Source organism: the organism of the source record quoted next, unplaced genomic scaffold (genome assembly GCF_019419815.1).
Source record: "Pyrus x bretschneideri cultivar Hongxiangsu unplaced genomic scaffold, Pyrus_bretschneideri_v1 Contig87, whole genome shotgun sequence".
In the NCBI taxonomy this organism is placed as follows: domain Eukaryota; kingdom Viridiplantae; phylum Streptophyta; class Magnoliopsida; order Rosales; family Rosaceae; genus Pyrus; species Pyrus x bretschneideri.
Window position 1 is genome coordinate 1574346 of NW_025999828.1, and position 9591 is coordinate 1583936.

General features: G+C 37.8%; 1 protein-coding gene across 1 annotated transcript; it reads left to right on the forward strand.

Moving 5' to 3' along the window:
- Nucleotides 1-430: 430 nt before the first annotated feature.
- On the forward strand, nucleotides 431-2498 carry LOC125473434 (glyoxylate/hydroxypyruvate reductase HPR3-like). The gene is made up of 3 exons (XM_048576221.1): nucleotides 431-1138; nucleotides 1536-2078; nucleotides 2226-2498. Exons 1-2 carry the CDS (start codon nucleotides 671-673, stop codon nucleotides 2058-2060), a joined length of 993 nt encoding a protein of 330 aa, XP_048432178.1. The 5' UTR covers nucleotides 431-670; the 3' UTR covers nucleotides 2061-2078; nucleotides 2226-2498.
- The last annotated feature ends 7093 nt before the right edge of the window (nucleotides 2499-9591 follow it).

Sequence of the window (9591 nt, forward strand, 5' to 3'; positions counted from 1 at the left end):
AAAAAAAAAAAGAGACGACCTGTGAGCAGAGAGAGGCGCTGACCAACAGGTGCAAGGCTACAGGCGTGTCAAACATTAACGACAACAGCTATATATACGGATTAAGCAGCTTCCCTCATTTTCAACCTAAAAGCTACGCCGATTTCCTTTTCTGTCGAATCATTGAGAGCTTTCTGCTCTCTCTCTCTCTCTCCCATTTACTCATCCTTTATTGCACAGAACTCGAAACCCTTGCTGTCACTCCGATGCCTCAAATCCAAATCGAAACGCAGATCCCCAAAACAAACCCTAGCGCAGCCTTTATCCCTCCACCATCATCACTCATACCAGAACTCAAAACCATTTCCACCTCTCTCTCTCATTCTTCCAGAGCTGCCTTAATGGTCTCTGCCTCACTCTTATCTCATCAAGCTTTTCCATATCTCTCCTCGATCTCTCTGGCCTTAAAACCCAAAACCAAAGCTCAGGCCAGCAAGTATACATCAGTGCAGGACATAAATGGGTGGAAGGGTGAGATGTTGTAAACTGAGAGGAGAATAAGGGCGACGGGTGTTTAGTGTGAGAAAGAGAGAGAGTGAATTTCAGTGAAGCCTCTCTCAATCTCAAAGCACTCATCACTCCTCAAACTCTCAAGAATCCAGTCCAGTCCAGTCCAGTCCAATCCAATCCAATGGCACAGGACAATGATAACCACACTGAAAGTCAACTCCCACAAGTCCTGGTACTTCGGCAACCGGGATGCTGGACTATGTTGGAGTCCAACTACTCCCACAAGTTCAACTTCCTCAAAGCTTGGGACTCCCCACTTCCCCAGGACCAGTTCCTGGCCGGACATGCAGGCTCAGTCCAGGCCTTGCTGTCCTCCAGCATTGGGCCTCCGATAACTGCCAACATCCTCGGAATGCTGCCCTCCTTGAAGGTCATTGTCACCACCAGTGCAGGTCTCGACCACGTTGACCTGCCGAAGTGTCGAGAGCGGGGGGTTGTCGTTGCCAGTGCCCCTGAAGTCCATACTCACGATGTTGCTGATCTGGCTGTGGGGTTGTTTCTTGATGTAATGAGGAAAATTTCTGCCGGGGATCGGTATGTTAGAGATCGGCTTTGGGCTAGCAGAGGAGAGTTTTCTCTCGTTTCTAAGGTGATCACCCTTAATTTCTAGCTACTTCATTTCTCTTTTAATATATTCGAGCGATGTTCTAAATTAATCTAGATTAGTGGAAAACTGATTTGAACTTGATTGCAGACACGGGTAGTGCTGCATACTATCCTAGCCAACATAGCTACTTCCAAGTCTACATTTCTAGCTACTTCTAAGCTGAATTTGTATACTTACATGCCTTAATCTTATTTTGTTTTGTTTCTTTAATAATATTGGTTTTGTTTGTCAGTTGGGAGAAAAAATGAAGTAAAGTGTTTCTAGTTGTTTACCAGTTAATAATTTAAAGTTTTTTTTTTATGGATAATTGAACAGTGAAATGAATGAAATCTTCTTTCTGTAGAGAAATTAAAGTGATTTTGGTGATTGGAAATGTCAGATAGGAGGAAAGAGAATCGGGATTGTTGGACTGGGAAACATTGGCTTAGAAGTTGCTAAAAGACTTGAGGCGTTTGGCTGCAGTATCTTGTACAACTCAAGGAAGGAGAAACCATTTGTTCCATACCCTTTCTATTCAAATATTTGCGAACTTGCATTGAATAGTGATGCACTTATCATTTGTTGTGCATTGACTGCTGAAACCCACCACTTGATCAACAACAAAGTCTTGCTTGCATTGGGAAGAGATGGAATAATTGTGAATGTAGGACGGGGAGCTATTATCGATGAGAAGGAAATGGTGCAGTGTTTGGTGAAAGGAGAAATTGGGGGTGCTGGTTTGGATGTGTTTGAGACCGAGCCTCAAGTTCCTAAAGAGCTCTTTCCATTGGATAATGTTGTGCTCTCACCGCATAATGGTCCTTGCACACCAGAATATTTCATGGATTTGTGTGAACTTGTAGCTGGGAATTTAGCAGCATTCTTCTCAAATAGACCGTTGCTTTCTCCAGCTTTGCATAATTAACCGGTTTCCAATCTGCAGGTTAGTGTTTCCGTAGTTTTAAAATCGTGTTTTGGTTTGTTTCCTGCAGTGCCAACGAATCACTTTAAGACAGAAGATGGAGTTTTAGCAATTTCTGTTTTAATTTTTCTTCTGGTAAGTTTTGTGCACTTTTCTGAATCAATGCAGGGTACAAAAATTTGATGCAATGAGTGAGGCAGTGAGAGAAGACAAGGATGAAGAACTGAGATGCGATCGTTACTGATAATTATATATTTGAGCCTTGTATTATAGTGTGGAATTGCTTGTCAATGATGATGAATATTATTGTAAGGTTGGATTCTTCTAAGGTCACCATCTTTGCCTTCATATAAGCCTTGGGTTTATGTCTGTTTCAAAGGAAAATGTTTTACTTGAAGTTGTACCAGAATTGCAAGATAATGATAAAACATTGAAATCGTATCTATATCCTTTCCAGCGATAATTAGGGAGTGATTTATGCGCTCCCCATTTGATCTCCAACACTCCCGTCCTTGATTCTATTCATTGATTTCCTCCAAATTATTCAATATAACGGCTAGAAGAAGGAAAAAAAAAAAAGTGTCGCAGGTGAAAAGCAGAGTGCAGAAACCGCTCTGTGATATTTATTCAAAATTAGTCATGTTGGTGCTCATTTGACATTTCCTTTGTATTTTTTGGCTCAAAAAGAATTGTAATGCATTGTAGCTTTGGGACTGTTGGAAGACTAAATAAATTCGAAAGGACGTGTGTACCTTTTATGCAGAAACTTGAATCTCAACACCCTCCTACAAACACGAATAACTGCTCTGACCCTTCGTGCATGTCTAGAACCTCGCAAGTCGTCGGGTTGGCTACTGTATGCCAAGTTGCCCCTTGGTTTTCGCCTCCCAAGACCTAGAGCCGAAAGTGATAGCTCTAAAGACCTAACTAGAATATTTGAATTGTAGAAAAACTTGTGTTTCTTGTGTTTTCTTTCTTCCCCGAAGCCTCGTTAGTGGTTGGAAAGAGTGTACAAAGACTGAAAAACCCATGAAAATCCCAAGTATATTCTAAAATGAATATCTCTTGATTTTCATCTAATTATCACATAGATAATTAGGAGGTTAATATCCTCATGTGGGTGGAAAATCCTTTGATATTTATTTATCCTATAAGATAAATCCTACATCTCCCACTCACCCACAGAGGGTGCGGCATAGTCTCAATCAACACACTTAGTTCACATCTATTCTAGTCTATCTCCTCATACAGGAAATAGGATGCGTGACCTCGTGAGAAAAAATGTACATAACCAGGAGCACTGCCATTAAGCTATCACTAAACTAACAACAGTGCATCACTCGGAAGTTCATCGCTTTATGGCCCAGACTGTTCATCACACACCAGACTTGACATTCTTTATCCCTCTTTATGAAATAAAAAAAAAATGTCATATCTCACAAGCATCATGTATCCATGTCTTATTTTTGATAACAAATATCAAAAGACATCGCGCAGTTAATGAATCACATGACATGGTGTTTTCTTCGAACTGTCTTTCTTAAGCTCTCATGTCAGTCTAATTTTATTTAACTGCTTGATTAGAAACATGATGTGATAAATAATAGCACTCAAATTAAACCCTCTTATTGACAATTGTAGTAAAGATGTAAGTAGGGATCGTTCTAGGCCTGGGATTAGGAGGGATTGCTAATCTAATGAAAACTGACTTAAGAATACAAAACAAGGCTTGAAAACACTTAAATAGACTCAAAGACTCTTAACTAAACTTATATAACTCAGAACAAATTGAAAATACTCAAAACAACACAAAACAACCAAATAGACTCAAACTAGACTCTAAGACTTAATTTGGACGAAAATAGAATTGATTTTGCCTTAAAACACTGAAAAACACAATTTGGACAGATTCTAGCTATTTAGACACAACAAATTAAAGGGGATTGGGTTTTTGGACGAATTTAAAATAAAACAAGTAATGTAAAGACTCAAATAAAGTTTGGACGAATTGATAGGAGCATATTTAGGCGACTTACTTAGCTTGTTTTCGTGCATCTATGTTGTTAATTCATAGTTGTTTTAGTAGTTTAAGCCATTTTCGTGTGTTTTTAGGTTCATATGGCTAAGGAAGCAAAAAGATGCATTTTGGAGCATTTTGGAGCAAAATTGGGCTTGGAATGGATAGCATATGATTGGAGCCAAAGTGTTGGACGAATTTGAAGGCCTTGTATTCATTTTGGACATAAAACAAAGGGCCTAGCCCATTCTCTCTTAAACCAACCCCAAGGCCATGCATTTCCTTCCAATTCCAAAGCCCACAATCACTTCAAAAGCCATGCAAAGAACCATCCATTCCATCAAAAACAATCCATCAATTCACATGCAAAACCACCATTAACACACATGCACCCAAACAAAGCCAACCTAGCTAACCCTAAATGCATTCTTTATGCAACTCTTCATCATTCCACCATTCATTCTTTATTCCACAAACAAGTCACATGCATTTCCACCTTCCTACTTCATCATTTCACCACATTCTCCCTCTTTAACTCATTTCATTATTCATTCACTTTGCATTCATTCAATTCCACCCCACATGCACCCTTTATTCTTCATCATTGCAACCATGGCACATTTACACCAACAAAACAACTCCCATGCCATGGCCTACTCATATTCCCATTTCCTTTCCAACATCTCACATGCATTTCCACCTTCCTACTTCATCATTTCACCACATTTTCCCTTTTATTTCCACATGCAATTCTTCATCATTGCAACCACAAACACCTTAAACAAATAGCCATATACATCTCCATTCCTCCTATAAATACCCTTGCATTCATTCATTCAAAAATCATCTCATTTCATACACAACACCACACCACAAACACTTCCATTCCCTCTCCTAGCCGTGGGTTTTTCTTTCTATTTTCTATCTATCCTCTTCCATTTCCATCCCTCTCCAACCATTCCCCACTTCATTCCACATACACTTAAAGCCCTAAACATCTCCTTAGTCCTTGTGCCACAATAAAGAGGAAGATAAGAGGGCCTAAACATTCATACGCGTTTCTTTGATTTCAATGTTTAAATTTAATTCTTTTTGTTTTGTAATATGAGGCATGGAAGAGAAGAGTGCCTAAACGTTCATACAATTCAAGTTTGAGTTGTTGGAATGTTTAGGTGTTTCTTTGATTTCAAAGTTATGAGGAACTAAACCCTTTTTGGCTAGGGGTGATTTCAATACCATGATTATTTATGTAATATGAATTGATGAATTCCGGTTATGAACTCTTGATTCGTGAATGCAATTGGCTTAACTATTTGATGATTAACTTATTTGTGTTTGTTGATTGAGGGTCGACACTTAATTAGCATGCATGAATATGTGGCTAAAGTTTAAGAAGGTTTCACATAATCGTTACTAACTTATACTTGAAAGTAGTGAAGGTCGCTTGTCACGATCGCGTTAAGTTTAATTCTTAGCATGAGTAACATGATGTCATAGTTGCAAATGCTTTGTCAATGCTTATGGTTTTCATTATTCTTAATGATCTTCGATTGTATCTCTATTATGATGACATGTAGGGAACTTTTGAGAATGTTTTGGGTTGTCGAATGATGCCATCCAATCCAATAATATAAGGAAAATCTGAGGGTTAACTAGTGATGTCACGGTTAATTTGGGGCATTGTCGTTCATAATTCAATGAAGGAATAACTGGAAATTAATTCATATGCATAAATATCATGTGTGGAGAAAGAACCCTTAGCTAGCTTCCCATCCATTCATTTTCGTCCAAATCCAATTCCCCCCTATTTCGTTGAAGTCTTAGTCTTAATCTTTCTTATTTTAAATTTTGTTTTCTTCGAGCATTAAATAGTGTTTTATATTGTGTTTTTATGTTTTTAAGTCAATTTAGAAGGTTTTAGCAAGCCCTCCTAATCCCCCGTCTAGAACGATCCCTCACTTATCCATTCTACTACAATTGTCAAACGAGGGTTTAATTTGAGTGTCAAGTAATTCTCGCATCACGAATTTGGGGAAAAACTATGGATGATTAGCTAGAGGATTCTTTTCCACACATGATACATTCGAACACAAATTGATTTCCAGCTGCTTTTCTCAATAAACCATGAACCTCAACACCCCAGACTAACCATGACATCACTAATTAACCCTCAGATTCTCCTTTAGTTCGACAACCCAAAGCATTCTTCAAAAGTTCCCTACATGACATCATAATAGAGATACAAACAAAGATCATTACTTTCTATGAAAATCATAAGTATTGACAAAGCATTCATAACTATGACATCATGATACTCATGCTAGGAATTTAACTTAACATGATTGTGAAAACAATCTTAACTACTTGTGAATATAAGTTTGTAGCGATTATGTGAAACTCCCTTATATTCTAGCACCAAATTCAAGCATGCAAACTAAGTAGGCCTCCCTAATCAACATACAAGAACAAGTTCTCAATCAAACGGTTAAGTAAATTGCATTCACAATTTATGAAATCACAACTGGAATTAATCAATTCATATCACAAACATAATCATGGTTTCAAAGCTTCCCCTAGCTAAAACAGGTTTAGCCTCTCATGTTCACAACAAAACAAAGAAAACTTGAATTAAACATTGAAAACAAAAGATAGATTACACCTAAAAACGTTCCAACAATCCAACTTGAATGCAAAAACGTCCAAGGCTTCTTCTTCTCTTCTTCTTCCTTGCTATGCTACAGCACAAAGGTTTTAGGGATGATTTTGGATGTGTTTCTGGGTTAGGAGTGAATTTGGGTTGGTAAAGGAGTGCGGCAAAGTAGAGGAATGGTGTATGGATGTGTGGTTGAAGGTATGAAAGTATGGGAATGGTGGAGAATGAATGTAGGCTGAGGCTATAAGTGGTGTAAGAGTCAAGGATGGCTGATTGTGTATATGAATGAATAGCTTTCTCTATGGGTGTGGCAAAGGGTTCTTTATTTAAGGGAAAGGATCTTAACTTTTATTAAATGGTTTAGGAAAGAATTAGACCCCAAATCCACAAGGAAAAGGAGACTTAAAGTCAGAATCCAAAGGGAAAAGGAAAGGAACTTGCAGCGAGGAAGATTAGGAAAGGGAACGTGTTTTAAGGCTGAAATTAGGCAAGGATTTAGAATAGAATAGGAATGTAGGGTGCGGCACTGTCTAGGGTTAAAAAGGAATGTGATCTTGGGACACAAAATCGGGAATAAGCTATCACCTTGCATTGCAAGGAAAGGAAAGGGTAAGGTGAGCCACGGCAAGGGTTAGAATGGTGCAAAGAAGGTTTAGTTTGTGTCCTAAAATGCATAAGAGACCTTCAATGTTGCTGGAACTTAGGGCTTTTAGGATTAGGAAAGGTCAAACCAAAATAGGAAACCTTGGCTTAACTTTCCTACTTCAAGTAGGAATCCTTCTTTGATTAGGAATCCTAACATCTTTAGGTCTTCAATTTCGTCCATTCCTTTTGCTCCAAACATATGCTATCCATTCCAAGTCAAATTTTGCTCCAAAAAGCTCCAAAATGCACCTTCTTGCTACTTTAGCCATATGGACCTATAAACACACGAAAATAGCTTAAAATACTAAAATAACTATGAACTAACAACATAAATGTAAGAAAACAAGTTAACTAAGTCGCCTAAATATACTCCTATCAAATTCCCCCACACTTAACTTTTGCTAGTCCTCGAGCAAAACAAAACCAACAAAACAAACAAAACTAACAAAACAATATCTAGACCTTCCAACATTTACCTCAGGGATTTCCAATGAACTTGACACATTAATGAACACTACTCCCACGGTTTTTAGCTCTATTTACAATTGAGCAAACACTTAACCTAGTTACCACTTGCTAGTTCACATTTAATCAATTAAAACAACATTTTGAATGTAGTAACATGCCTTAGAGAATTCCCTCAATTCCTCACTAGAATACTCTCTATTTTCACACAGATTTTCTAACTACACTCCCTACACTAAGTATATGTGAGAAGATTGATGTAAACATGTAGACTAGCACTCACATATGTTATAACAAAGAAAGCATTTTCTGGAATTATCACAATGACATGTATATGATCTCATGAATGGAATGCTACTACTTAGAATGAGAACCAGGGATTCCATATGCTCATACCAATTTCAAACTCCACATATTGAACACATAACATCAAGAGAGAAGTTGAGGGTTGTAATGGGCTAAGGTATTGGCTAACAAAGAAGGGTAAAGGATAAACAAAGGTTCTTAAAGCACTAGGAAGCAAAGTAATGAAATTGACACTTAAACTCACTTTTGATGGCAGAAATTAACTTTTAAACACAAGGGAAGATTCATGCAACGCTTAGGGGTCAAATTCAAACTTTTGGACCCTTTCTTCAACAACCAACACTTGTGAGTTCATTCTTACTTATTTCTCAACTCTTTTTCTTTCTTTTTATGATAGGAGCATATTTATGCAACTTTGTTAGTTTAATTCCTTGCATTTACTTAGTTAGTTCTTAGTTATTTTAGTATTTTAAGCTATTTTCGTGTGTTTGTAGGTCCAATTGACTAAAGTGGCAAGAAAGTGCATTTTGGCGCATTTTGGAGCAGTTTTGGGCTTGGATTGGATAGCATATGCTTGGAGCAAGATGGATGGACGAAATTGAAGTCCAAAGGATGCTAGGAATCTGCTAAGGAGATGGAAGAAATTAATTCAAGACTTGGAAGAAAAGGAATCAATCACAAAGAAGGAAACATGAGTCAAACTTCCTTGTTTTGACTTAGTTAATCCTAATCTTTTCCTACTTAATTCCTAGCTGCAAGGAGGGTTCCTAATTGATTTGGGACACTTAAATATAAGTTTTAGAAGCATTAATCCTAGCCAAAGAAGGTTGCCGCACTTCCCTTTCCTTTTTCCCTTCCTTGCCGTGCAAGGAATCACATTTCCCTTTCCTATTTCCTATTTTCTGCCCATGCCGCAACTTCCCTTCCTTTTCTCTCTTAGGATTCTGCTTTGTTACCCTTTTCTTGGAGGATTTGGAGTCTTAAAACCTTTCCAAATTAATTAATTAATGCCTTAACCTTTCTCCCTCTATATATACACAATCTGCCACACATATTAGAGATTCTAGACATCCATATTCATAAATCATCACTCTCCATTCATTCAGCCATCATCCACCCCCTACCACCATCCAACCTATCCATCCATTACCGTAATTCATACCCAAACACCCTTGTGCCGCAGTAAAGAAGGAGAAAGAAGAGAGGAGAAGCCTTGGACGTTTTGGCCATTCAAGCTTGGATTGTTGGAGCGTTTCTAGGTGTATTCAATCTTTGTTTACAATGTTTAATTTAATTCTCTTTGTTTAATTGTGAACATGAGGAACTAATTTTGTTTTGGCTAGAGGAGACTTTGAAACCATGATTATATTTGCAATATGAATTGATTAATTCCAGTTGTGATTTCATAAATTGTGAATGCAATTTACTTAACCGTTTGATTGAGAACT